The sequence below is a fragment of the Aspergillus viridinutans genome (assembly GCF_018404265.1).
Source record: "Aspergillus viridinutans IFM 47045 DNA, scaffold_11, whole genome shotgun sequence".
Taxonomy (NCBI): domain Eukaryota; kingdom Fungi; phylum Ascomycota; class Eurotiomycetes; order Eurotiales; family Aspergillaceae; genus Aspergillus; species Aspergillus viridinutans.
In genome coordinates this window covers 59,808-87,793 of record NW_025091227.1, presented here as the reverse complement: position 1 = coordinate 87,793, position 27,986 = coordinate 59,808, and the positions used below count along the sequence as shown (strand labels likewise).

General features: G+C 47.8%; 11 protein-coding genes across 11 annotated transcripts; 5 read left to right on the top strand and 6 right to left on the bottom strand.

Annotated features, from left to right (window-relative positions):
- Window positions 1-1,719: 1,719 nt before the first annotated feature.
- Aspvir_002202 (uncharacterized protein) lies at window positions 1,720-2,244 on the bottom strand (the record flags this gene model as incomplete). The annotated part of the gene is made up of 1 exon (XM_043273803.1): window positions 1,720-2,244. The coding sequence occupies one exon, from the start codon at window positions 2,242-2,244 to the stop codon at window positions 1,720-1,722; it is 525 nt and encodes a 174-aa protein (XP_043129738.1).
- A 136-nt stretch (window positions 2,245-2,380) lies between these two features.
- Aspvir_002201 (uncharacterized protein) lies at window positions 2,381-3,318 on the bottom strand (the record flags this gene model as incomplete). Its single annotated transcript, XM_043273802.1, has 2 exons — window positions 2,381-3,156; window positions 3,219-3,318. 2 exons carry the CDS (start codon window positions 3,316-3,318, stop codon window positions 2,381-2,383), a joined length of 876 nt encoding a protein of 291 aa, XP_043129737.1.
- A 2,919-nt stretch (window positions 3,319-6,237) lies between these two features.
- Window positions 6,238-7,719, top strand: metAP (putative methionine aminopeptidase, type II; the record flags this gene model as incomplete). Its single annotated transcript, XM_043273801.1, has 4 exons — window positions 6,238-6,283; window positions 6,359-7,467; window positions 7,523-7,609; window positions 7,663-7,719. 4 exons carry the CDS (start codon window positions 6,238-6,240, stop codon window positions 7,717-7,719), a joined length of 1,299 nt encoding a protein of 432 aa, XP_043129736.1.
- Window positions 7,720-8,213: 494 nt separating this feature from the next.
- fmaD (putative O-methyltransferase) lies at window positions 8,214-9,599 on the top strand (the record flags this gene model as incomplete). The annotated part of the gene is made up of 4 exons (XM_043273800.1): window positions 8,214-8,514; window positions 8,571-8,700; window positions 8,770-9,230; window positions 9,289-9,599. The coding sequence occupies 4 exons, from the start codon at window positions 8,214-8,216 to the stop codon at window positions 9,597-9,599; spliced, it is 1,203 nt and encodes a 400-aa protein (XP_043129735.1).
- Window positions 9,600-9,814: 215 nt separating this feature from the next.
- On the bottom strand, window positions 9,815-10,741 carry fma-AT (acetyltransferase fmaC; the record flags this gene model as incomplete). The annotated part of the gene is made up of 2 exons (XM_043273799.1): window positions 9,815-10,588; window positions 10,637-10,741. The coding sequence occupies 2 exons, from the start codon at window positions 10,739-10,741 to the stop codon at window positions 9,815-9,817; spliced, it is 879 nt and encodes a 292-aa protein (XP_043129734.1).
- Window positions 10,742-11,278: 537 nt separating this feature from the next.
- On the top strand, window positions 11,279-12,373 carry Aspvir_002197 (beta-ketoacyl [acyl carrier protein] synthase domain-containing protein; the record flags this gene model as incomplete). Its single annotated transcript, XM_043273798.1, has 3 exons — window positions 11,279-11,702; window positions 11,760-11,880; window positions 11,947-12,373. The coding sequence occupies 3 exons, from the start codon at window positions 11,279-11,281 to the stop codon at window positions 12,371-12,373; spliced, it is 972 nt and encodes a 323-aa protein (XP_043129733.1).
- Window positions 12,374-12,448: 75 nt separating this feature from the next.
- fma-PKS (polyketide synthase fmaB) lies at window positions 12,449-18,890 on the top strand (the record flags this gene model as incomplete). The annotated part of the gene is given in 5 exon segments (XM_043273797.1): window positions 12,449-15,062; window positions 15,077-17,381; window positions 17,445-17,616; window positions 17,666-17,980; window positions 18,126-18,890. 5 exon segments carry the CDS (start codon window positions 12,449-12,451, stop codon window positions 18,888-18,890), a joined length of 6,171 nt encoding a protein of 2,056 aa, XP_043129732.1.
- A 368-nt stretch (window positions 18,891-19,258) lies between these two features.
- Aspvir_002195 (putative NlpC/P60-like cell-wall peptidase) lies at window positions 19,259-20,005 on the bottom strand (the record flags this gene model as incomplete). The annotated part of the gene is made up of 1 exon (XM_043273796.1): window positions 19,259-20,005. One exon carries the CDS (start codon window positions 20,003-20,005, stop codon window positions 19,259-19,261), a length of 747 nt encoding a protein of 248 aa, XP_043129731.1.
- A 1,309-nt stretch (window positions 20,006-21,314) lies between these two features.
- Window positions 21,315-21,929, bottom strand: Aspvir_002194 (uncharacterized protein; the record flags this gene model as incomplete). The annotated part of the gene is made up of 3 exons (XM_043273795.1): window positions 21,315-21,482; window positions 21,536-21,778; window positions 21,843-21,929. The coding sequence occupies 3 exons, from the start codon at window positions 21,927-21,929 to the stop codon at window positions 21,315-21,317; spliced, it is 498 nt and encodes a 165-aa protein (XP_043129730.1).
- Window positions 21,930-22,015: 86 nt separating this feature from the next.
- On the top strand, window positions 22,016-22,611 carry Aspvir_002193 (uncharacterized protein; the record flags this gene model as incomplete). The annotated part of the gene is made up of 3 exons (XM_043273794.1): window positions 22,016-22,144; window positions 22,235-22,353; window positions 22,389-22,611. The coding sequence occupies 3 exons, from the start codon at window positions 22,016-22,018 to the stop codon at window positions 22,609-22,611; spliced, it is 471 nt and encodes a 156-aa protein (XP_043129729.1).
- A 3,527-nt stretch (window positions 22,612-26,138) lies between these two features.
- On the bottom strand, window positions 26,139-26,528 carry Aspvir_002192 (uncharacterized protein; the record flags this gene model as incomplete). The annotated part of the gene is made up of 1 exon (XM_043273793.1): window positions 26,139-26,528. The coding sequence occupies one exon, from the start codon at window positions 26,526-26,528 to the stop codon at window positions 26,139-26,141; it is 390 nt and encodes a 129-aa protein (XP_043129728.1).
- Between the last annotated feature and the right edge of the window lie 1,458 nt (window positions 26,529-27,986).

Sequence of the window (27,986 nt, the reverse complement as noted above, 5' to 3'; positions counted from 1 at the left end):
ATCACCCTATTCCCAAAGTCATTAACTAGCAGAGAACAGTAGAGACGGATCCCAGGGTGTGACAGGTAGTTAAATACTAGCTATTAGATATCTTATTATCTATGTCTATTATATAAGTATAATTATAATTATTAGATTAATTAGATAAAGACTTCTTATTAGGCTTCTTATCTAGATTTAACTCCTAGTAGTTAGGCTTCTTATAGCCTATTTTACTATAATAGTAGTACTTCTAGTTCTTCCTAGTTTCCTAGGGAACCTTGCTATTAGAATCTTTCTAGTTATTTAAATTAGAATTAGAATTAGACTAATTTAATTAATTTAATTAGTTTAATTTATCCTTAGAATTACTATTCTTCTAAGCTAGCTTCTTCCCTTTCTATACTTTTATAATATTTATAGATAATATATTAAACTTTATACATATCTCCTCTTAGATCAAAATCTATATAATACTATTAAATATTACAGTTTTCTTATTATAATAACTATTAAGATAAGATATAAGGAATGTCTCCTATATCTTACTAAGATTATAGAGTAAGAATTAGATCTTAGTAGATTTAGGAAGCTGCTTGCCTTTCTTAAGGCTATAATTAAATTTATTAAATATAAGAGATAGCTTTAATATATAATCTTAGACTCTATTATAGCTATTATATACTATATTAATAGCTATCTATAGCCCCTTAAAGGACTGGATGTCTGCTATTATATTATATTTCTTATTAAGATAATCCTAAATAGCTTTAGATAATTCTAGATTAATTACTTCATGCCTAATAATATAAAAGAGAGTAGAATAGATAATACTATAAGCCTTATTATCTATTTCCTCCTAATCTTAAATTATCTTTTTAATTCTCTCCTACTACTTAGAAAGCTTAGTATTATTAGATAATCTAGTCTAATAGCCTATTTCTTATAGCTCTAGCTTCTTATAAGTTCTATTAATAGTCTATTAGACCCTCTAGCTATATAGGTAAGTCTTTATAGCTTTAGACTATATTTAGTAGGAATCTACACCTATAAGTAATAGTAGCTTATTAAGATCTACTTAAGGCATCTTAAAGGAAGGTTTAAATAAAAGAATAAGATTTTAAATATATCTAAGAGTAATTACTAGACTTCTATACCTATAAGGATTCTTAAATATAAGAACCCTTGCAGGGCCCTATTAATTAAGGTAATAAAAGGATAGTTTCTATTTTAGGTAGAATATCTAGCCCTAGAATAAGTATCTTTAGTAGAATGTCCACTAAAAGATAAGGCTTTTAAAAGTAAAATAGTAAAATAGCTTAAGGAAAGAACTTAGGAATAAATCCCCAGAGCTCTCTAAGAGGCTCTAGGCTCATAACCTATAAAATTAATTGATAGGGAGCAGAAGATATGAAGATATTCATTAAATTTATTATATATATAAAATCTATATTTACTATCATACAGTGGAAGGAGCTATCTACTGAGCAAGATCACATGATCAGATCTCCACCATACCAGGTATGGCCACAGGTTGAAACGTACGTCAGTGACAGTAAAGTCGTCAACCTCGATGAGGCTGGTAAGCCTACTTTCCTGGCCTTTAAGGATATGAGTCAGGCGCCGTAAACGAGGATCGTTGCTATGATACATATAGAGCTTCACAGATTGAATGGACCGAAATGCTATGTCAAGTGTCAAGTCTTTGTATAACACACTCTGTTCATACATATTTCTGATTTATGCGGACGACCAAAGACCGCAAAGACAACCCCCGGCACTCCATGACCAGAGCATAACACGCTGGAGAGCTAATTTGGAAACAGTATGTACGAGCTGTAGTGTGGAATCCTCATTGGCTTCAATCGCCTGCAGGGTCACCTTTGCTACCGTAGAAAGCCCATCACCGGTATCTGCAACCCCAGTCATGGGGCGCTTCTCTGCAGCCGGAGGACCTGAAGCGGCAGTCTTTGACGCTGATCCGGTGGCAGGATTAGATACAGGTCTCATAATCTCGCTAATCAGAGAATGCATGTGCATCACGTTGGTCTCCATAATGCACGTCAGCACGAGGGATTGGACTGACGAGGTCTTGGGCAGCTCAAAGGAGCCAACCGCCAGGCTTGGCAATTGGGTCGGAAAGCAGAAGCTGCTCTGGTCGTCATCCGGAGTCGTAGCGCTACCTCTGACTCCCATCTTCAGCCGCACCTTTAACCAGGCCTCAATGTGCTGCAAGATCTTGTCGTAGGATGCGAGGAGGCACATGTAGCTAGACAGAACAAGCAACTGTGACGGTTGATCCAATGCGAGTTGTGCTAGTGTCTGAGAATCATTGCATGACCTGCATGACTCGAGTCGAGCGCAAATGCTAGTTAACAGTCCCGTGTATTGACTTGATAATTTAAACGTGCAGTCCACTGGTAGTTCTATAGGGCTCAGAGGGTATCCTGAACCACTCCCCTGCGTCCCCTGCCCAGTACAAACGACGGGTATTGACTGCATGTGCTGGTGAAGCTGCACGTTGGTGTCTGACAGTCTGCGGATCCAAGAAGTCATTGGAGTGATGCGCGTCAGGAATTGGATTTGAGGGCTCCTCCCGGTCTTGGGGATTGCCCCGCAGCTCCGAGTCTGAATCTGGCGCGTCCCCATAAGGCGACTGCAGTAGATCGGAAGGAGATAATTCATTACCATAGCCAGAATCTGGACGTGAACCTTTGCCATCGGCTCCTTTTAAGTTCTCTCCTGCTTGGTCAAAGTCCACCATCATGTCATCGTGCCCTTGCTGCTGTGCATGCTGAGGGGACATGTTTCCAGCCAGAGACACGCGATGTCTGTGATAGGTCGAGGGAAAGGAAGGCCGCATCGTGGCGGGTAATGAAAAGTCGTACAAGTCGTTAGAAGGTTCTTGATTGGGAGCATCACTCCAGCGTGTCTGTCCTGCTTGTTCAGCAGTTCTCAGATGAGACGCCGGTTGAGGAGGACATGACGGTTGACTCGCGTGAAGACTCCCTGCGGCACCATACGGAGCCGTCAATGCAGGATGGATGTCGGCCTGTAACGAGGAGGGATCCAATCCGAGATTCAAGTCGCTTGGCATATCCAGCAAGCTCGTCGGCAGGTAATTGAAGTGGTCTGAATGCTCGTCGTTCACATCATTCGGGCCTTCTTCTTGATTTACTGTGACTCCGAGTAAGCCTTGCATCATTCACCTGCGTCACTATCGTACATTGCACACTTACCATGATGTGGTCGAGTACTATCACCATTGGCATGAGGTTGTGACTGCTGCTGTTGCTGCTGCGTATTCTTGGTGGATTGGGCTCGAGACCGCAGTCTCATGGGCCGTGGAGTACATCGAACACCTGCCCTGGCGCAGCGCACACAAGTGTCGCTATTACTCTCTCGTCGACAACGTAACTTTTGGCCATGGCACCGATCACAGGCTCGATGAGAGAACCCCAAATCGTGAACAAGCATGTTCATTCCACGTTTCGGCTATCCACGAGACTCGGACTCTTGAGGTAGTGCACAGACGTCGGACTGAAGAAGGAAAAATAAAGAAGCACGAACAATATCCTACTGAACAAACCCTGGTCTTCGGTGATCGGTCTGACCGCGAGATTTGTATAATTCCTCACAGGCGAAGTCTTTGTTTCAGCCCCCACCACTGCCCATTTGTTTGGGTTTCCCACTAAGCTGAATGGCCATCCCACTCAACCTTTTGTCGCCATACAGCCCAGACGCTTACTGTTTGACGACAATTGTGCGAATGCTTCTACAGAAGCTAGTCAAAATTACGGTCTGGAGGTCTTCTTGTCATTGGCAGAAGCCTCACGCTTCAGGGCGGCAGATAGTGGAGAAGGATCGAGCCCAGTCAGATATTAGGTTACGGCTGATGCTGATCTCGAAGATAATCTTCTAGATATTTATATAGTGGCACGTCAAATGTTTGAAGCCAGGGTATTTACCGCTAGCCAGATAGATCCCTCAACAATTAGTAGTCATATCAGATACTATTTCTTAAGTTCCTCCCTAAAATCATCCTTTTATACTATATAAGATACTATATAAAAGCCTTCGAGAGGTACTCTGTAGAGGTGACTATAATTTACCACTTATATAACCCTGTATTAGCCTGTAAAAAATACTCTAAGAGTGGTCTAGGGTAGGCAGGCAGTGGTACGCACACATAAAAAAGTACCCTAATATAAGGAATTTTGTATGGGAGAGAGAATTTTTACTAGGAATATCTGCATATTGGAGTATGGGAACGACACCAAGATTAGTTGCTATATCCGAGGTTTTCCTTATCGGAGACTCGGAGTTACTTAAGGGTTTTACTGTAGTCCGAAGAGGCATATGATCTTCCTGCAGGACCAATTAACTTTCGCTAATCCACTGGGTCGATTGGTCTCCTGACTCGGCAGCTTCACTCTGAGGTTTTATCACCGGGTCTAAGCAGCTGGCTTACTCTCGTTTACCCATCAATGCTTCCACCCAAGGCGAGGGAAATTAGCCGTCGCAACAACCAGAGTCTGTCTCAACTGCATTAGCGCTACGTTTAGGTTAATTACATGATTATTGACAATTTGCAATCACTTCGTAAAGGTAGTATTTGGGGCGGCTCACTTTGCAGGCTGATGGGCTGATCTGACCAACGGGGGGGACAGCAGAAGCGATGCATTGGCCAAAGTGAAAGTTAGCTCACTAGATCCAACAGTAGAATTCGGCAGCATTGTTAGAGTAGTATAAAGTTGGCGCGCAATAAAGTATAGAATATTACTGCCTTGAGGCCAACAGCATTGTGCCGGGTAACAAAGAAGCAGAGCCGAGCATCAGCAAGCACCGCTCCAAATACTAGGTATCCAAGGCCACCTATATTGCATTATACCTACGTAAATATTGGCATCTAGGCTGGTCTAGGTATGAAGAACACGATATTCAAGTCTAAGACAGTTGTAATATTCATTTGCTGCGTTACGATGGATTACACCGCAATTTAGACGAATGGCGGAGAAATATATATCTCTGGGTTTCGTCCAAGGCGTGGCAAGCCCGGCGCAGTTGTCAAGATAGGAAGGCGCAATTTATGACCTCTACTATAATGTTCTAGCGCTATTGTCCTCCAATCTATTTAGATTTGGATAGATCCATCTGATGTTTTAACTGGACCACTGGTACTGGAGTGTGTTTCCTATCGGAGCTGCGCCTCGGCACATACTGTTATTCATGTAGTATTGCACACGAGGCATAGCCAACCCTGTCCACCTGCATTATCTTGTTTAGGAATGGTCTACATCTACAAGGATTTGGCCCCATAAGATACTATCAGATACACAGGCCCCTCCAAGTTGGGTTAGTGCACCTTACAAAAGAACTGTACTGTATCCGTGCCTAGGCTTACCCTCACCACTCTGTATTGAGGGTGAGCCACACCGAAACCACCAACCACAGCAAAACCACTATGTTATCTTTTATATAGTATTATTATATAAAAGGTACATACTTAGTATATACTCCCTAAGTCTAATATCTTAGGTGTTCACTAGGGGCAACTATAATTTCAATAGTAAAATTAAAATATTAAGAGGGAACATCTTATAATTAAAAGCCTTTTAAGAGTTTTAACTCTCTTTCTTAGGGAAAAAATAAAGAGAGATTATTTTATCTTAAATACTTATAATTTTCCTTTCTAATAATAAAGATAGTAATAAAAGATAGACACTTATATATCTAAATAATAATAAACTAGAAAAACCAAATGTGTACATACCTAGAGTGAATAATAAGTATATACCTTTTATATACGGAGTAGTGATGCTATATAAAAGGTACATAGTGGTTTTGCTGTAGTTAGTGGTTATACTATAGCACACCCCCACCAGGAACCAGTGTGGGTATGCTTAACACAGATCCCCCTCTACAGAGTACTCTGACTGAATAATATTTTCCATGTGAAATAATCAATCTGAGTTACGGATAGAGCCTAGAATAGACCCTATCTTAGGTATCCACCTCCTGCTGTGAATCTGTCACTGCTTCTTTGGTCTCGCCTCCTCCTGCCCCGCCTCCAGCAGTGCCCCACTACGCTCGCTGTCCAGGCAGTGTACGGAGTATTCCGTAGATATCTAGACTACCTACTCTGAAATCTTCGCTTTTCTTCAGTGTGGTTGTGCTTGGTCAAATTTACATACCATTTGCTCCCCCAGAGATATTCGCGAACCGTCCCCTGTCTCCTTGTTTCCTTCTTTGCTAGATATGACTATCGACCCACCAGAGCTTCTCGAGAAGCTGAAGATCAACGGTAAGAGTTTCATGATGTGATACTCGCCATGTATTCCGGCAGCAACACAGGCTAATACCTGCTTTTGACTGTCAGATGCTGGTGCAAACGGAACATCGAAGGAAGCAGAGGACTCGGACGACGATGTCGCCGAAAACACCCCAGCAGTAGCTGCCGAGGACGGCACTGCCAAGAAAAAGAAGAACAAAAAGAGAAAGCCCAAGAAGAAGCAACCGAAAGTCCAGACCGACCCGCCATCGATTCCCCTATCCCAGCTATTCCCGAACAACTCCTACCCCAAGGGCGAGGAGGTCGAATACAAGGACGAGAATCGATATCGCACCACCAGCGAGGAGAAACGACACCTCGACAACCTCAATAGCGACTTCCTCTCTGATTACCGTCAGGCCGCTGAGGCACACCGTCAGGTCCGTCAGTGGGCACAGAGAAGCATCAGGCCGGGTCAAACGCTCCTTGAGATTGCTAATGGCATCGAGGATTGTGCGCGACGTCTGGTGGGTCATGATGGTTTGACTGAAGGCGACTCTTTGATAGCCGGCATGGGATTTCCCACGGGTTTGAATATTGATAACGTTGTCGCCCATTACAGCCCTAACGCCGGCTGTAAGACCGTGCTCGCGCAGAACAATGTCCTCAAGGTTGATATTGGCATTCATGTAGGCGGTCGAATTGTTGACAGTGCCTTCACAATGGCGTTCGATCCTGTGTATGATAACCTACTCGCAGCTGTCAAGGATGCAACGAATACTGGGGTGCGTGAAGCGGGCATCGACGTGCGGGTGGGAGAATTAGGAGGCTACATTCAGGAGGCGATGGAAAGCTACGAGTGTGAAATCAACGGCAAGACTCACCCGATCAAAGCGATTCGCAACTTGTGCGGCCACACAATCCTTCCGTACTCTATTCATGGTACCAAGAGTGTCCCATTTATCAAGTCGAACGACATGACAAAGATGGAAGAAGGGGACGTCTTTGCGATCGAAACCTTTGGCAGTACCGGTAGTGGCCGATATGTCGAAGGAGGCGAGGTCTCCCATTACGCCCTGCGCGGCGACGCGAACAGAAAAGACTTGACTCTGTCTTCTGCCAGGTCCGTCTTGACAGCGATCAAGAAGAACTTTAGCACGATCCCTTTCTGCCGGCGCTACTTGGACAGGATTGGACAAGAGAAGTATCTCCTCGGTGTATGAACTTCCATTACGGATAGGTGATTCGAGCTCTTGACTAACAGGAAGATAGCTGAATTACCTAGTAAAATCCGGAATCGTGGAAGACTATCCCCCTCTGAATGAGAAGCAAGGAACTTATACGGCCCAGTTTGAACACGTAAGTCATGTGGAGTTTTTCTTAAGGAGAATAACTACTAATAGTGGATATAGACTATCCTGCTTCGACCAACCGTCAAAGAGGTCATCAGTCGTGGGGACGACTACTAGACGTATTCGAGTGTGATGTTTTTCATTTCGTAGGGTCATTGAACGGTTGCGGAAATGGATATCATGGTTCATAGATCGACACTCAGGGCATGAAGAATACACAAAAGTTCCTTGATGTCTTCCTCCGTTCCAGTCATCATATAACTTAACCCCGTAACCTGTAGTACCCCCAAATAGTGGAAGTGAACAATTTCGGCTATCTGAATCCTTGCGCATTTCCCGATATCTCGGGTGGATCGACCTTCGGTTTAGGGAAATTCTATTTTCGGTGTTACATACTGCTTACGTCCCGTCTAGCATGGAACAGAGCGATATGCGCCGGATCGGACTGCTATTGTACTTGTACGTCTGCTTATACTACTGGATGGGTCTTATATGCACGCAGCAGCCACTATCTTCCTTGCTGACGGTGGTGTGATCCAATATCTGGCTAGATTGGCAAGCATTGACATCTGTTTCAACCCTGTTTGTTCTTACACCAAACACCTCCTACCATGGCCGGCATTGCAGAACAGTTAATCGAAAAGCTGAACGCTGTTGAGGCGGGCATCTTCGAGGGCCAGGATGCCACCCGACAGAGGCTTGCTCTGGCCGCCCGCAAACTCTTCCACACGCTGGAAACAAAGGAAGAAAAGACCATGCGACTCGCTATAGAGGAACCAATTATGTTCTCCGTGCTCCAGGCCCTCATCGATATTGGTCTGTTTGAGGGCTGGGCTGCTGCCGGCGGTGGCGAGAAGGATGTGAGCGAGTTGGCTAGAATCTGCAAGAAAGATATGGAACCTGAGCTTCTATGTAAGTCTTCACTATGCCGCAGAGTGCCATCGCACATGATACTAATCAATCCACAGGCCATCAACTACGACTGATGGCTGCCAACCACATTATCCAGGAAACGGCAAACGACCGCTATGTCCCTACGCCCTATTCACTGGCCATCGGAGATAAGAGCACTCAGGTCGCCCCCGCTCTTCGCATCAGGTAAGCTGCAGCATTCGTGCACGGGGTAGTTATCGGACCCAGACGGACTAACGAGCAATGAACGGCTAGAACTGATCACGTCGCACCATGTGCCATGCACTGGCCCGATTTCCTGGCCAAGACCAACTACCGTAAGCCGCGGGACGACAAGGCTAGTTGTTACATTGATACCTTCCCTGAAAAGAAGAGCTTTTTCGAGCGTTGTAGCGCGAACCCCGTGCACCAGGAAAGTTTCTCATCCTTTATGGATGTGTGGGCCAAAGGAAAGAGACCTTGGCCGGAGTTCTACGATACCCAGGCATTGCTCGATGGCGCCGACCTAAGCAATGGTAGCCCTTTCGTTGTGGACGTTGGCGGACACCACGGCATCGATCTGATGCGCGTGGCGGCGAAGCACCCCGATCTTCCCGCTGGGTCACTTGTGCTCGAGGACCTACCAGAGGTTGTCGGCTCTGTCAGCCTTACTACGGACAAGATCGGGACTGTGGCGCATGATCTCTTTGAGGAGGGCGTTGAGCAGCCCATTAAAGGTAGGAAACTTGGTCTGCTGCGAGTTCAGTGCCCGAGGAGACTAACAGGAATATGCAGGAGCTCGAGCGTATTTCATGCATGCCGTCCTGCATGACTGGTCGGACGAGACCTCTGTCAAGATCCTTAAACAGATTGCCGCTGTCATGAAGCGCGGCTATTCGAAAGTGCTTATTAATGACATTGTGATCCCATCCACGGGTGCCAGTTGCTATCAAGCGGCCATGGACTGCCTTGTGTTGCAGGCTTCAGCTAATGAAAGAACCGAGACCGTGTGGAGCAAAGTAATCCAGGATGCTGGTCTCAAGCTAGTCAAGTATTACCCTGATGGTCGTGGGTATGAGAGCGTGATTGAGGCCGAATTGCCATAGCAGAGCTTTATTACTTACAATTGAGAGGATATCCAGCCCTTTCACGTCCCTGCCACGTGTACACTCTCAATCAGTATAGACACTATAGATTTGCCAATAGATTGCCTCCAGTGTTAAGACCATGACGGTGCCCTAAATTGTCATGGGATTCACGGTATACTTGCGCAAGGTGTATTGTTCGATATGTTGAATTGGATCTATCGAATATTTATAGTCTAAAAGTCGAGGTATTTCTTCATAAAGTCAAGCTGCCTTTGCAGAACTTCTCCTGCTCCCTCTCCGTTAATGACATCCATATGACCTCTACCAGCCACTAGATCGAACTCCTTTTTCGGCTCCGGGATCATGTCGAATACAGCCTTTTGATCTGCAGGGCTTGATATGGTGTCCTCGGCGGGAGTGACCATCATGACTGGCGTCCCTTTGATGAGGCGCATCGCCCCGTACGGCTGCCACGCCATCACATGGTAGTAGCTCTGCACTGTCGTCTGGTTGGTAAAGAACGAGGTATTCAGGAATGCTCGGAATTGCTCCATATTGTACTGGTTACCCCAACCAGCTGGGTTGTAGCCATCATCACCCACAAAGGGAATGTATACCGGGTCATTGCCTGCGATAGTGGAGACACGATCCTGCATTGCCAATGCCATGACCTTGTTCATTTCCTTCTCTCTGAAATCATAGTTGGCAATCGGTGTCACCGAGATCACCGCTCCAACACGGTGGTCGAGACCGGCCGCAACAAGCGCTGTCATGGCACTGAATGAATAGCCGTAGAGAGCGATCTTGTCCTCATCGACCATGGGATGACGGGCCATGAAGGTCAGAGCATCGTGAAAGTCCTCCACCAGCTTGGCGGGCTTGACATCATTGCGCGGTTCGCCATCACTGGCACCAATGCAACGATTATCATACAAGAGTACCGTTACTCCCTGTTGCTGGAACCAGACGGCAACATCTGGTAATAAGATCTCTTTTGGCGTGTTGAACTAGACAGATTCAGTCTACAAGTAAAGAGGCAGTCCAATCATACGTACTCCTTGATTCATGACAATAGCTGGCCCGCGGATTGTCCCTGGGTAAAGCCAGCCACGTAACGTCAACCCATCAAAGGTAGGAAACTCGACATCTTCGCGGTCCATTGTAGACAGTTGTGCCACAGCAGTATCCAACAAAGTGTTTAGAATGTACACAGAAATATGAAACAATGACAAACCAGTCAGTCACTTCATATCAACATCATACTGTAATCCGAACATAGCGGTAGTTTCGGTATTGGAATCGGTAACCGACCTGCCAGACACCATTGATGTAGGTAAGATTTCGGTGCCGAGTGATAGACCTATACGCCGATTCAACGGCACGGGGAACACATGACTTATCGGTAATAGGAAGTCCATACCCAGAATCCGTGTATAGTGTGGCTCATTAGGTCATACGAAGCCAAACCTACATTATGCATCGTCTAATGAGGCTATCGTCTACATCAGGTCGGCTTGGTGAGGTTCTACCGTTCTACTGCACTTTCCAGCCCCACATTCAGGGCAACATAGTGTCAGACCTAGGTAATGGTATCAAGATAGTCGAAAAGACCGGTAACCTATTCTCTGTTCGTTTTGTTCTCATCTTAACCATTCTTGAACCATTATCTCTTTTCCTCTCCGTTACTACAACACGAGATGACCATCACGAATGGCAATAAGCGCATCCTGGATGCTCCTGAACCCATCGCAATTGTTTCTGCAGCGTGTCGATTACCCGGGCATGTGGACAGCCCGCACAAGTTATGGGAGCTCCTTCAGTCGGGCGGCACTGCTGTTTCCAACCAGGTGCCCAAATCTCGCTTTAGCTCAGAGGGACATTTTGACGGGTCGGGCAGGCCTGGCACCATGAAAGCCCTGAGCGGCATGTTCATCGAGGATATAGATCCTGCCGCCTTCGATGCTTCCTTTTTCAACCTTACCCGGGCTGATGCTATTGCCATGGACCCCCAGCAACGTCAGCTCCTGGAAGTAGTATACGAGTGCTTCGAGAATGGTGGTGTACCAATCGAGAAAGTGAGTGGCAAACAGATAGGCTGCTATGTTGGCAGTCTGAACGGCGGTAAGAACCCTGTCGCTCTCTGTATAGAAACATAAATCGGGATTCTAATTGACTTAGATTACCACGACATGCAGATGCGAGACCCTGAGCAAAGAATGTCGGGCCACACGGTTGGCACGGGTGGTCGTGCCATGCTGAGTAACAGAATTAGCCACTTTTTCAACCTACGAGGATCCAGGTGAGTCTCCAAGACACTACGGGACGAGTCGATTGACCCTAACTGATATCGACTTCATTTTCATAGTTTCACAATTGATACAGCGTGTTCCAGTGGCCTTGTGGGAGTCGATGTAGCCTGCAAGAATCTACGCGCGGGCACACTGACCGGCGCAGTCGTGGCAGGCGTCAATTTGTGGCTATCGCCAGAACACACTGAAGAAACGGGTACCATGCGGGCAGCGTACTCGGCTACTGGCAAGTGTCACACCTTCGATGCTAAGGCTGATGGTTACTGCCGAGCTGAGGCGGTTAATGCTGTGTACCTGAAGCGTCTATCGGATGCTTTGAGGGACGGCGATCCTATCCGTGCATTGATTCGGGGGACAGCGAGTAATAGCGACGGGTGGACTCCGGGGATCAATAGCCCTAGCTCCGAAGCTCAAGCGGCGATGATTCGCGAAGCTTATAAAAATGCTGGTATCGACAGTAGCGAATACGCCGAGACGGGATAACTCGAGTGCCATGGCACTGGTACACCGGCGGGAGATCCTATTGAAGTCAAAGGCGCGGCGTCAGTGCTTGCTCACATGCGCCCACAAGCGAATCCCTTGATTATCGGATCGGTGAAAAGCAACATTGGGCACTCGGAGCCAGGGGCAGGTCTCTCGGGACTCATCAAGGCAATGTTGGCTGTCGAGGAGGGCAAAATTCCCGGAAATCCAACGTTCTTCAACCCAAATCCTGCCATCGATTTTGATAACCTCCGGGTACGTGCCACACGAGTAGGAGTTCCGTGGCCCAAAGAATCAAACCACTATAGACGTGCAAGCGTCAATTCTTTTGGCTTTGGAGGCTCCAATGCACATGCCATATTAGACAACGCGGATCACTACATTGCAAAATACCTGACACCACTCAAGATACCCAGACCTTACATTGGCTCTTATATCAACATGTCCGACATGTTGTCCTTGCTTGACGGACCGCGGTCATCTAAAACAGTCACACAGCGTCCCCAAGTCCTGGTTTTCTCGGCCAATGATGTTGATTCGTTAAAACGCCAAATAGCGACGGTTTCAGCCCATCTTCTCAATCCTCGAGTCAAAGTCAAGCTTTCAGATCTCAGCTATACACTCTCGGAGCGGCGATCCCGCCACTTTTTCCGTGCATTCTTGCTATGCTACCCAACAAAGAGTGGACATGCCAGTAAGATCGCAGTGGACGAGGCCCAGTTTTCCAAGACACCACAAGAGACAACAAGAATTGGCTTTGTGTTCACGGGCCAAGGTGCGCAGTGGTCGCAAATGGGGCTGGAGCTGGTCAGAACGTTCCCAGAGATAGCTAAGCCCGTCCTCGAGCAGTTGGACAGCGTGCTACAGGAATTGCCAGTAGGCGTCAAGCCAGAGGGGTCGCTGGTGGAAGAGCTAACGGAAGCCCGGTCCTCTCAGCACCTTAGCGAGCCAGAATTCTCCCAACCTCTTGTGACAGCGCTACAGCTGGCGCAACTAGCCGTACTGGAGTCCTGGAATGTGCGACCAGAAACAGTTATAGGTCACTCTTCTGGTGAAATAGCAGCTGCGTGTAGCGCAGGACTCATTACACCCAGGCAAGCCATTCTGAACGCGTATTTCCGTGGACTAGCAGGTAAAAGTGCTTTGGCAACTAGTCCGAAGGGCATGATGGCTGTTGGGCTGAGCGCAAAGGACGTCCAGCCGTACGTCGAGGCCCTCGAGACCGCCAGAAGAGATGTGGTAATCGCTTGCTACAACAGCCCTGCTAGTGTCACCCTCTCTGGATCTGCCTCCACATTAGCGGAGCTGGAAGCGACCATCAAGGCAGCTGGTCACTTTGCGCAAATGTTGCGAGTTGAAGTGGCGTACCACTCGCATCATATGACCCAGATAGCAAACCGCTACGAGGAGCTACTAAACGAGCACGGAGGGCTTGAAGATGGCGGCAAAGGAAGTACGAGCTCGAATCATATGATCTCAACTGTGACTGAGGGTGAGGTTACTGGAGCTCAAGTCTGTACCGCTGCATATTGGAAAGCGAACATGCTGTCACCTGTCCGATTTGATGGAGCTTGCAATAAGATGTTAACAACCAAGAAACCCGCTCCCAATTTCCTCATAGAACTAGGACCAAGCAACACGCTGGCAGGGCCAGTCGCCCAGATTGCCAAAGCAGCAAAGATCGACCACCTCATCTATACTGCAGCGAACAAGCGTGGCCAACAAGAAAGCTCCCGCGCGATTTTCGACGTTGCAGGCAACCTGTTCCTGCAGAATGCCGACTTCTCACTTGACAAGGTGAACATCCGCGACACTACACCGGATAAGGTGAAGCCCGCGGTGGTCGTCGACCTGCCCAACTATCAGTGGAAACATTCTACCCACTACTGGCACGAGAGTTTGGCTAGCAAAGACTGGAGATTCAAGAAATTTCCGGCCCATGACTTGCTCGGTAGCAAGGTTCTCGGCACCCTGTGGCAAAACCCTTCCTGGCACCGAATGCTGCGGCTGTCCGATGTGCCCTGGCTGCGGGATCACCGGATTGGATCAGAAATACTCTTTCCCGCTGCTGGCTATATTACTATGGCCATGGAGGCTGTTCGCCAAACCGCTTTGTCGACTGCGACAGGTCAAGATCTGGATGTCCTGAAGACGAGGAGTTACCGTTACTGCCTTCGGGATGTACAATTTCCTCGAGGATTAGTGCTTGAGGATGACGTTGAGGTCCATATCATGCTTTTGCTAGTACCCATGGCCAAGCTAGGGGATGGATGGTGGGAATACAAAATCACATCCCTAGCAGAATCGGATTCAATAGCATCATCATCATCGTCAACCCTGTCACCCGAGAAATGGAACATTAATTCCACCGGATTGGTTCGACTGGAGATGAATCCGGATGCATCATTTTCTCGAGCACCAGAGGGCATCTTCAGCTTGCCTCTGGATAACCCGACGCCTGGGCAGATGTGGTACAAGTCTCTAAAAGAAGTCGGATACTCCTATGGTTCCGACTTCCAGAAACTGGTAGCCGTCGAGGGCATGGAGGGAAAGTCAACTTCGCGCTCTCTTATCTCGTTGGAACCACCACGATCCAAGTGGGAGCCTCAGTCCGAGTACCCACTGCACCCGGCTCCTCTAGACAGTGTCTTGCAGAGCATGTTCCCCTCGCTTCATCGTGGAAATCGAAGTAAACTAGACCAGCTACTCGTCCCCAGAGGCATCGGGAGCTGACTGTCTCTGGTTACACCTGGAAGACAGGGGAGGGAGTATCTGTGACCACCTGGAACAATGTGTCGGGAGACGCGTCTTTGTATGATCCTGCCAATGGGTCGCTAATCATGCAGCTCAACCGCGTGTCATTCTCCCCCTTGTTGGATGGTCGAGAAAGCGTTTATATGTCACATATATATAGTCAGTTGACGTGGAAGCCAGATTTCCAACTTCTGGATACAGATGAGAAGCTCCAACAAGCACTGTCCGGCGTTGATGACAATGCTGAGTGCCATATACAGGAGATCCTCGATTTGGCAGCTCACAAGGCCCCAAATTTGAGGGTTCTCGAGTTCAACCTCGTGCCGGGAAGTATGGAATCTCCGTGGCTTGCCGGAGATCCAACACCGCGTCCGGTTCGCACTGCCCTTACCGAATTCCACTTTGCTGCCAACAGCGCGGATACTGCGCTCGCCGCTCAAGAGAAATATGCAGAGTGGCCAGCAGCGCGAATTGCCCGCTTCAGTGTGCTTGATCCATTCAGTAAATCTTTTACTGTACCAACAGGGAGTTCCAAGTTTGATCTCGTGGTGATCAGGTGGTCTCGACATGGAAGCTCCAGCGAGCTCGAGACTCTCGCGGGCAACTTGCGCCGCCTTACTTCCGAGGGCGGCAGTGTGGTATTCTATGATCCCGAACAGTCCAGTCCATCAGAGGGTAAAAGTTTGATGAACGGGAATAATCCTTTTCACGCTGCACTGCAACGCTCTGGTCTCACTAAGGTTCGCCAGACGATGGGTGGGAGTTGCATCGTTGCAGAGGTCAACCCCGAACAGACACCTTCTCTCAACAATGATTCTAGGGTGGTTATTGTGCGTTTCTCATCTGAGTCATCCCCTTTTGTCAATCACACCATTTCTCAGCTGCGAGAATCTGGCTGGAGCTTGACTGAGATCTGCATCAATGATGAATCAGGCCATGGGCTTTTGGAACTGCCGCCTAAATCAACTGTGCTGGTTCTTGATGAGTTGGCCCGGCCCTTGCTTGCCACAGAAACAGAGGATGAATGGGCCGCTCTCCAAGCGATAATACAGACAGAGTGTAACTTGGTTTGGGTGACGCACGGCTCGCAAATCAAGCCTACTGCCCCGCTCAACGCCGTTGCTCATAGCATTTTTCGTACGGTCCGCGCCGAGGTACCCATGATTCGCATTGTGACTCTGGACGTCGCGTCAGCTACACGAGAGAGTTTGAGCACAAACGCGTTTTCCATCAATATGGCGCTAAAAGAGGTAACCTCAGTGGTGAGATCCCATCCAATTGAGTGCGAGATTGCTGAAAGAGGCGGTCTGTTGCATGTCAGCAGGGTATGGCCGGATGCTGGGGTGAATAAACGCAAGGTGGAAGACAGCAGAGGAGGCCCATCACCTGTGATAACTAATTTCCATGGCTCAAAGTCTGCCATTCGCTTAGTTACAAGCAGACCTGGTAGTTTGGAAGCGCTACATTTCGCGGAGCAAGGTCTAGATGGGTCTGAAAGTCAAGTGATGGGACCGGATGAGATTGAGATCGAGATGTTCGCCTCCGGGTGCAACTCCAGAGATGTAGACGTGGCTATGGGCCATATCTCTGAGCCCTCGGATGCACTCGGCTTAGAGGGTGCTGGTGTGGTCGTCCGCGTAGGCGACTCCGTCAGCAGTCGCTATGTCGGTCAGCGGGTGGCAGTGTTTGGCAGAGGCTGCTTTGCCAATCGAGTCACCGTCTCATGCAAGACTACCTTTCCCTTGCCTGATGCTATGTCATTTGAGGAGGCTGCAACGCTACCAGTCGCATTTCTCACCGGTTTATATGCACTTGGTCGTCTCGCACATGTACAGGGAGATGATCGCGTCTTGGTCCATTCAGCTTTTACAGATGTGGGGATCGCGTGCGTCCGACTCTGTCAGCGTTCTGGTTATGATACTTTCGCGACGGTGGGTAACCTGGAGCAGCGCAATTTTCTGACTCAGGAGCTTGGACTGCCGGAAGATCATATCTTCACGTCGGAGCCAGCAGCATTTCCTCGCGCGCTACATGACGCAACCAAGGGTCATGGACTGGATGTTATTATCAGTCAGCCTACAAACGGCAATATGGACTATGAGAACGCGCGGTTACTTGCTCCTGGTGGACGACTGATCCGGTTAACAAACGGAGGCGCCGATATTGGCAATTTGCTGTCCACGGGATCACTCGCTCCCAACTGTTCTTTCCAGAGCTTGGATATAACAGCTTTACCAAAGGAAACTATCGAATCGTAAGTGAACTGTCGGTCCAAAATGGCTTACCTTTCACTCAGTGTTGGTACTCATATTTGCAGTGTGTTCTCGGAGCTGTCTCAGCTCATCGCAGATGGCAATGTGCCGCCCCTATTACCACGCACCATTTTTGGTTATGAAGAGATACCCAAGGCACTTGGACTTCTTCGAGAAGGTACTCACGTCGGAAAGATCGTTATTTCAGACGACCGTGGCACGAAGCTTGCTGTTCCGGTAAGAGTTCGAACATGACTTGAACTGAGTCAGTTTCCAACGTTTCTAGACCCGACCTGCAACAACTTTGGCACAGATTATTCTTAATCCTGATCACTGTTATTTCTTTGTGGGGGGTTTGAAAGGTATCTGTGGCAGTCTTGCCATCCATCTGGCCTACCACGGGGCCAGGCACATTGCCGTCATGTCCCGCAGTGGGTATGGAGACAGGGTATCTCAGGGCATCGCTCGAAACATCAGAACACTGGGGTGTTCTCTTGACTTGCTTCAAGGCGACGTCACTTGTATCAGCGACGTCAGGCGGGCTTTTAGCCAAGTCTCGGTTCCCGTTGGTGGAATCATCCAAGGAGCTGCCGTATTCAGAGTAAGACACCAGTCCCAGAGTCATTCTTCGTTATCCAATCCGTACTGACCCAACTCTCAGGATCGGACGTTTGAATCCATGTCCCACGCAGACTACCACGCTGCTTTATCGAGCAAAGTGACAGGCACATCCAACCTACATACAGTCTCTCTCGAAACGAAACAACCCATCTCATTCTTCACCATGCTGTCATTCCATCTCTGGCGTGATAGGCCAGAAGGGACAGGCCAACTACGCTGGTGGTAATGCATTCGAGGACGCCTTTGCAGAGTATCGCCGCGCATCGGGACTTCCCGCTATTAGCATCGACCTCGGACCTATAGAAGACGTCGGTGTCATTCACGGTAACGAAGATCTACAGAACAGGTTTGACAGAAGCACTCTGCTTAGCCTCCATGCGGGTTTGCTGCGCCGAATCTTCGACTACTCTATCCTTCAACAGCATCCTGATCCACGTCACCGTCTGAATCTCGCCAGTCAAGGCCAAATGATTACCAGTCTACTTGTTCCTCAGCCTGAAGACAGCGATCTGCTCAGAGATATCCGCTTCAGGGGCTTGCGAGTCCTCGGAGCGGATGGTCCACGTTCACGAGGGGACCCTAGCAAAGATAGAGAGGTACAGAGCCTCTTGTTTCTGGCCCAATCCCAGGGTCCCGAGCATGCAGCCGTGCGGGCCGTAGCTATCACGGTTGTCGGTGCGCGGTTGGCAAAGCAGCTTCGCATAACTGATGCGCTAGACTCGGCACGTCCCTTGTCGTACTACGGTTTAGACTCACTGGCGGCTGTAGAGCTACGTAGCTGGGTGCGTATGACATTGGGGATAGAGCTCACCACATTGGATGTAATGAATGCGGCCAGCTTGGGAGAACTGTGTGATAAGGTTATCGGGAAAATGGGAGTTGTCATGTAGTTTGATGGTGCCTGGTGGTTATAGAGACGAGGACTGCCAGTTATACAAAGCAAGCTATGACGGAGAACTGATCCTCATTGAAATTGAAGGGATAAACGAATGCGGTTTGTAATTTAAATTCTAAAACCTCAGAAAGCTAATTCAGGCTCTATCACCCCTATAGCTGGTTCACTCTTAAATAAAACACTCAGAGATAAATGGGAGTCCACCCGCGACGACAGAGCGAGACTTCTCTTTGCCGACTGAGGTATATTCGCCTCATGGCCGCTCCTCCTTCCACCATCCCCTCGCTCTTCACACAGTACTATACATGTATCCAAGAATCGGTTCATCACTGTCCAATCCCAAAATCGTATCCAACCTCCGACTTAGTCCACAACGCGGATGTACCTGTAGGGCTTGGCGGTGAAGCTGCCATCCTTCCAACCAACAGGGCGCTTATATGCGACGCAGCCGTAGGTGCCGCGGCATTCAAGGGTGTTGTACTCCTTCTTGGAACTGTCGACCCACGAATGAAACAGAGTGACGTGGCCGGCCGCACCGCCAGTGCCGGGACCTAGGGTGCCAACAAGGTCACCAGGCTTGAGGTCGTTCCATGAGATAGGCTTGGCGATCTCTGGGAGACTGACAGTGTTGAAGCCTGGCGAGTCCGCATGGAGAGCCATGCTGACGAAGCCCGAGCAGTCTGTGCGGTATTTGCGGCCTTCAGGGTCCGGGTATTCCTTGTTCATAGAGTATGGGACGTGGCGAGAGACCCAGTACTGACCGCGGGAGATGATCTCCTTGCGGGTGATCTTGCCGTTGTAGGACGAGCTGCCGCCACCAGAGCTGCCACCATCACACTCCTTGGTGACCATGCTGCTTGAGCCCGTCTTGACGTAGAAGTCGGTAACGTAGCAGCCGTCAGTTGTCTTGTCCCAGATGGAGTTGCCCTGAACGTTTTCACCGTACGTCTGGCATGAGAGCTTGACATCGGCCCCCTTTTCGTATGTCTTGACAACCTTATCATTCGTTGATGGACCGGTACGGCAGTTGACTCCGTCGCCAGTGATGGCGTACGCGTTGACCATGGAGACAGCCGCAGCCAGGGTCACAGCCACGAGTTTGAGCTGCATAATGGCGAATAGCGACAATCAGGTGAATTCTGCGTATGGAAGGGCTTTCGAGAAGTGTCGCCGTGTTTCTGAGGATTGGGTTTCCTTTCGACGGTGCGTTTGTGGATGAGACTCTGAAATGACACAGGTAACGGGAGGAAGTCTGGATGGCTTTATACTTGTAGTCCACCGCTGCGCATCAGGCCGGATCAGGATACTGAACTGTTTGTCTAGTGCTTTGATCCTCGCCAGATGCTGATCTCGTTTAGATTGAGCACCATCAACACGATCATTGCCGAGGCAATTTTGCCCGAATTGATATTGAAACCTTATTTACGGGAGTTGAGCAAGACTTTCACACCAACCCATGCGTTGTAAACGACCAATATGACCGAAATACGATTGATTCATCTGGGCTGGTTGTCTCAGGACTCGAATTATCATCTGCGAGAGCTCGTAAATAAGCTTCCTGGTCGTATTGTCTTATTATATCCCACTAATACGAGGAAGATCTCGTTTCCTTCAGGAACTTGATGTTCTGCATCCACCTGCCTCAGCCACTGACGTTCAATTGCTTGATTGATCGTCAGACAACATTAAGATATTCCTTTCCAGACTGTCACACAACTTTCTTTTGTCATTTCCTCGGTATAATCAGAAACTGGACCCTTCGACAGTCCGAAATCAAATTTGGCCAGTTTAACCTCCAGAAGGATACAGGAACACCACACAATTTCATCAATCCCACGTCGGGGCCAACATGATCATCAATATCAAACACCAGGCCGGATACGGATACGATGTGGAGCCGAAGTTCCCCATACGCTGCCAAAAATAGCCTGATTTTACGAGTTGCACGGGCGATCGACAGGGTTTACCACAGAATAAGGCCAATCAAGTCTGAAGAGAACATGATGTTGCTTGGCAGGGGAGCATGCATGGTCAACAACTCACTTCCGCATGAAAAGCTCGCTACCGGGCATCAGTACCTGCATAATCCAATGTGTTCTGCATAGAAATAGCAGGCTACCACTGGTAGCTGGACAGGGGAAATGCCGTGAGGCAGTATGGCAGCTACTATAGCTATAAATAGCTGTATCTATCAACAGTTTGGACTATCATCACACTTGTACCTTAGTTCCGAGTTCAAAATATACTTGCGAGGGGTTAGGATAAATGATATTATCCATCCATCCATCCTGTTCTTCCTGCTCAGAGCTGTTGTCAGCATAGCCATCAACAAGGTAGACTGCGTGCCTGGGACTTTCTCAGTAATAGCTTTCTGGATGATGGACCGCGCCTCTTCCTCTTTTTTGCTAGCAACATATTGCTAGAGCATCGCATAAAGGATTTCCACGTTTTCCTCATCCAGCTTAGAGGCTTCTTTCAGATATTCCAAGGCACGTTCTGGGTCGGTCGCCCATTCACCGAGAGCTTTGAACACATCTCGCAGCTGCTCCTTGTTGACGGGGTCTTGAGCTCGGAGAATTGTAGCAGCCTGTTGTTCCTTAGAACCCAGCCTATTCTGCGCAGAGTGAGAGACTTTCATACCTTCTTGTACTGCTCGCTCGCAGCGCCATACTCAGGCAGGATAGCATATGTGTCGCCTAATCGGATGTACCATGTGTAGTCCGCTTCGGTGACTTTCAAGGACTGCTTGCACCACTGCTCAGCTTTGGCGACCATTTCCAAGTCGGAGTCGTTGTCGTTTATGATAATTCGCCCGTCGCCTTCCTCCGAGTTCTCAACCTCCTCAGTCACACCGGCCTGATCATCCTGCTCTGGTTTAGCGTCCTGCATATAGAGATTGACGAGGATTAGGCACAGGAGCGATCAACGGGACCCAATAACTACTTACCAAAGTCAGGAATCCGCTGATCCATCTGAATGCGGCATAGGCGCTCCATTCGGACTGTTGTAGCCAATTTCGGGCAATCATGGTCATGATCGGAGTCAACAGACTTGAGTTCTGCCGTGGGAGGTGAAAGAACTGAGTCTCGAGCCAATCACAGCTGCAGTCTCGAATATTAAATGTCATTTGCTGCGCTCACCTTGGAAACCGTGGGCGGGTTCTCGACATGGCCAGTCCGGGAAACCACGGCCGCTTCATCTGGAGTGACCACCACCGCGCTGGGCACCAGGGATGCTACCAAATATGCGGTAGGTACTTGGCGACAACGAGTTAGTTTCATTCTGCACCTGTCCCACCCCATATAAACCAGAGAGACACATTGACTTTCGATCTGTTAGGGTTTGGGCCTCACAGGGGCTGATTTCATAGCCGGCACAGGCGTCAAAATCGTGGGCAAGAAGAAGAAATGGGAACGACCGGTCATCAAACGATGGAAGGGAACAGTCATTGCCGTCATGTCGGTTCCAATCCTCTGTCTTTCCCTCACCGGAGATATTATGATGCCAGCCAAGCCAGCAAGAACGAGGTTTTAATTCTGGACGGATTCACAGAAACAGTAGCCTCGTTTGGCGCAACTTGGGGCCAATCGGTGGCAAGGTGGAACGACGAACTCGAGGATGACCTCATGTATATAGGGTTTGCCGTCTGCCAGTTTTGTACCCTGGTCAAGTATGGCTTGAAGATGGTTGATTGTGTGGTTGAAGAACTGGACTGATGGCTGCGTGACTTCTGTCGAGTCCATTTAGCCCAGGCTATTTCAATTTCCATTCTTTTTCTGGAAAGCAATGATTATTCTCCGTGGTCACTGCTGAGGACAGAATGTTATAGTGATGATCTTGATTGTTTAGCGGTCTCTTCAGGATTCAGGCACTAAACTTGTTATGCCTTTTGTCTATAGTCAGCAATGCAGCGGCAGGTACTTGTAATATTACTGGACACTGGGAAAATTTATTGCATAAGAGACCTAGGAGGCTGTGATCAGGCTGCTAGATATGGCATTGGCGGGCATTATCAATCTATTTTATGTTTGATTAGTGGTTTGGAAGGTATCGGAGGCATAGGGAATGCTATCAGTTAGTATGAGTCAGTCACTACTCCTCCTTAGCGAATAGGGCTAACAGATACATAAAATAATAATAATAATGTATTCTTTAAGATTACTATGAAAAGGGGTCAAAAACACCTTCTCTTATTTGACGACTATGGTTCTCATCTAACCTTTGAATTCCTGGAGTTTTGCAATGAAAATGGTATCTTTCCGTCTATTTTATCACTCATTCAACCCACTTTAGCGAACCTCTTGATGGTAACCCATTCCTTATATACAAGCACTATTTTGGCTCGCGGAATAGTGATCTTGCTTTATGGGGCAGGGTAATGAATAATAAGGTTGATTTTCTCCTAGAGATCACATCAATCCAATGAAAAACCTTTACTCAGCATACATTTCGCGATGCATTCAGATCGCGAGGCATCTAGACTACTGACTTAATCCATCAAAGATTTCATGTCAATTTTCGAAAGACCAGGACCTCCAGATCTTCGATACGCTCTTGCCAGAATGCGAAAATTTGCAGTGGCTTGCGCGATGAAAGATGATTTACCAAACAAATATCAGAAATTTCTAAGTTTCGGGCATCGGTTGGACCTACTTGTTGTTGTAGCTTGTAGGAGGCAAGGCCTCAATACCGTTCTAAATCCAGTTCCCAATGTAACTCTCTGTCTTTGCATCCTGATCTGGTGAATGTCGGTGTGTATTTTGATAAGTTCTACTATACATAATGCAGCCAGACGGCTACCTAGAGAGAGATGTAAGGTGAAACGTGCTATATGTGGAAGGGATACACATGCACAGGACATACATGCAAGGGATGATGATCCTGAACCTTAGGTAAATATATCACACGGCTCACCGCCATACGACCAGAGGTACTAACACGCCAAAGGTGTGACTATAACTACAATAGTTTTGTCCCAGTACCCTTAATTTGCGCTTTATAGTAAGTAGATAAATTAACCAAACATTCATTTCTTAGATAGCCTCCCCCAGTATGCTGATCATTGATATGATACATTGCTGGCTTAATGCTCTCCAGCTAGGGGTCCTGGCCGGAGTAGGGTTGGTGCGTCTTGTCAGATAAGTGTCGCTGTCTCAAGCCATATGATGCTGACTCTTCTTCAGCTGCTGTGCTATATTATTTATCAAACTTATTTTCACCCACTTGCAAAATATCCCGGACCACTACTGGCAAAGTTTACCACCATTCGGGGGGCTTATTATGCTGTGAAAGGGGATGTGCACCTGGACATATGGCGCTGCCACAAGATATATGGTAGGAATCTTACACTTCCTCTTTCTATATCATCTACCTCTTATTAACACTTCTTCAGGACCGGTCGTAAGGTATGGACCGAATTTTCTGGTTTTTAGCACCGTCCCTGCGGTGGAAGGTAGGCTTTAAGGCTTTGCATATTTATTTATCCCTCCGCGCTGATGTGAACGAGACATATTTTTCCACTCCAAGAACATCGGGAAATCCCCATTTTACTCTCGATTAAGCTACCGAGCTTTGGATCTCATAACCCTGACCGACAGAAAGCAGCACGCAACTAGAAGAAAGCTATTAGGACGGTCAATAACAGATTCTAGGATTGCTAGAATTGAACCAAGACTTCTGTTGCATATTAAAAAGTTCTGCGATATTCTAAATTCAGATACAGAGCAAAAACTAGCGGGCTGGAGCCAGCCTGTGAATATGTCCGATCACTGCGCATATTTAGCCTTCGACTTGATGACGGACTTAGTTTACGGAGTCAACTATGATCTTCTCAGAAGCCCCACACATCGGTCTGTGATAAGGGACATTGAGCACTCAAGACTGCGAACTACATTCATTGCTTGGTTTCCTTGGGTTGTCATAGGGCGTCTCGATAAAAAGTTATTTTTCCGGCAGGCCATTCAAGCAACTAAGAGGCATCTGAAATTTGTCACTGACGCCATGAACCGTGCGCACTGTTCTCCTGAACCAAGAGAGGAGCAATCTACAGTCATCTCAGATTTGATTAAGGCTGAATCTGTAAAGCAAATCAGCAAGGAGGATATCTGGGCCGAGGGTGTGATGCTATCTGTAGTAGGTGGGTACTTCTTTCTCTCAAGTCTTGTTTTACGAACTCACACACATTCTTCACATACATTCAGCCCATGACACAACTTCGACAGCAATGTGCGCGACACTGTTTTACCTGAGCCGAAACGCCGATGCGTACACCATCTTGGCGAACGAGATTCGTGGGACGTATGACCACGCTGACGCTATCAGGATGGGCCCCCGCCTGCGGAGTTGMAGGTACCTCCGTGCATGTATTGACGAGGCTCTCCGCATGTCTCCTCCAGTTGGAGGCATACTGCTGCGGGAGGTGGAATCAGGAGGTGCCGAAGTAGATGGGAACGTCCTCGATGAAGGCTGTATTGTTAGCCCTGGAATCTACAGCATACATCACAATCCGGCCTACTTTCCGAGACCACATGAATACAATCCCGAGCGCTGGTTGCCAGGCAGCGAGCTAAACACGAAGGACGAGAGGGGGGCTAGCCGGGCAGCATTCATTCCCTTTTCTACCGGACCACGTGCGTGCGTTGGGGTGTCCCTTTTCTATTGGGAGATCTCAGTCACTCTTGCTCGACTTATGTTCTTGTTTGACTTCAAGGCGGCTGAGGGACCCGATGGTGAGCTAGGTGCTGGAAGCGCATTTTCTGGATTTGGCAGGACGGATCCCAATGAGTTTCAACTGTACGACAGAATAGGTTCTTTGAAATGGGGGCCTGTGCTTCAGTTCCGTCCAAGACAGATGGCTGTTTGACAATTTACCTCTAGGCAGCAAACGAGATGAAGCAGCTCTTAAGACTACTTCCTTAACATGTATCAATCACAGGGCATTTCATGATATAATTGAGTTGTTGAATGATGAGCCTGCAGCAAGACACGTCCAGATCTAAGACAGTTAGCACAAAGCGTGATCAAAACCAGGAAAACGATCAGAAGAGAATCATCAGAAGACAGTAATTTTTGTTCTTCTCTGTCGTGCTCTTATGGAAATACAATGCTCTGTAGTAAGGAAGGACATCAACGAGTTAATCAAAAAGTATAATGATATAAGGGTGAAAAAGACCCAGTGTCTGACTAGGGAGTCCTAAAGATGACCAGTATTGTTGAACTCGGATCTTGATACTGTCACACATAACTAGAAAAGAACGCAGCCAGACTGAAACCTTTTGGACCTGAGATACTCATAATCAGGCATCGCTGCACTCACACAGTTCTCAATCAACTGTCCAAGGCTCTCCCCAAATTCTCCCTTCCACTTCCTAATCTCATCCTCAATGTCCAAACTCGCTGATGTTTTATCCTTCTGAACCCCACTGGAAGCGTTCAGCGTTTGCATGAATGCCTTCTTCAGATAGAAGGCGTCTTTATCTGTCCTCGGAGTCCAAGAGTATTGGACACTCGACTCATCTAGCCCCAGGAGCTTAGCAAGTCGGCAGACAATTTCTGGATCGTTAATGATATCATCGGCGTCCAGTAGCACAGGTGCAATGGAGTTGCCAGTGTCCCCTTTGCCGCCACAATACATAATGTACCAATCATACAAAGAGCGTGTATAGTAGAAGGACATCTGTAGTTGTAGGTCCTTGAGTAAATACTCATGATCGCAGCGTATGGGGTTCGATTCTTGAATTCTCATGACTCCCCGACAATACGAAGGAAAAGCTAGGGCTGGATGTCTGATCAGAAATATCGGCCGCCATGTCCGTAGGTACTCTGTAGGGAGAACAGTAGGGTTCCCCATTGGTTCGTCGTTGGAAGGTGCATGCGTAGGCGGCAGCGTGATATTGAAGGATCCATCAGAGGATGTGTGATCGGTCCCAATCCTAGTACATGGCCTCCATAGAAAATTGCAGTGTTCTTTCGCGATAACAATTTTTCCATTCGCTTCCCCATTGGCAAGGTATTGGTCAAGGCCGTGGAAACACTGTTGGAAGCTCGTTTGGACATGGACTCTTTCATCCTTGGTCCACTCTGTGACAGGCTTTGTGCTGAGTCCAAGCGCCGTCATCAATTTTCTGGTCCTGAAGAATGTGCAAACTTCGTCCTCATCCCAGTGTACATTTGGTTGTTTTTCTAACCCCAGCATTCGGACTAAGAGGTATGATGTCGTGCGAGGCTGAGCGAGGAGGAATATCCGGCGACTGGGACCCGCTGTTAGATCTGGGACGGTCATTTTCCGGGAATTGTGATCCGTTCTAGTCATTGATTAGGGCATAATTCAGTTTGATGGAGAATATGACCTACCTCTTCTGGTGTGGTACCAAGGCTGTGTTGGTATGGATAACTTGAGCAACCCTGTCAGCAACCTGGGGACCTATATACAGCAACACAGCTTGACTAGCACTTAAGTTTGCGGTATCATATTATCCTGATAATGGAGACCACACCGATCTTTTCGGGCTGTGACGAGCCAACTGTCCAGAATCAGAATTTATGTGGGGACTTGCATGCATACAAAGCCTATACATGCAGATTTTCTGTTTAGTCAATGCGATCGGTGCATACAAGTCATATTTCTATTAATCAAAGTGGAATGTGGTATCTTCTGGTTTCACCGACTCGCGCTGATTCCCAGGACCTGAGATGGCATACTCTTTGATCACTGGAGAGCCAACAGCACAGTAATTTGTCACATATTTATCAAACCAAAAGCTATTCTACAAAGGGCCATCTTATTCTGTTCGTTTTGAATCAAAACAGGCACTGAGCAACAGCCTCCATACTAATGACTATGGCTTATGTCTTCACATTGTTTAACCTAAAGATCTATGACTCGGGTGGTTAAATGATCCTTCTTGCTAATGGGTGTAGGAAGAGGATGATGATTTGAAACAACCAGGCGATTAGAGAAACTCCCATTGAATCAATAAATCCCCTTAGTGAAGTAGGGACCGCAATGGGGGATGGGGAAGAGACTGTGAAGTAAGGGGTTTTGGGAGAGGAGAGGTTTCGTTTCAGTTAGAGGGAAAGTTAGACACAGGTT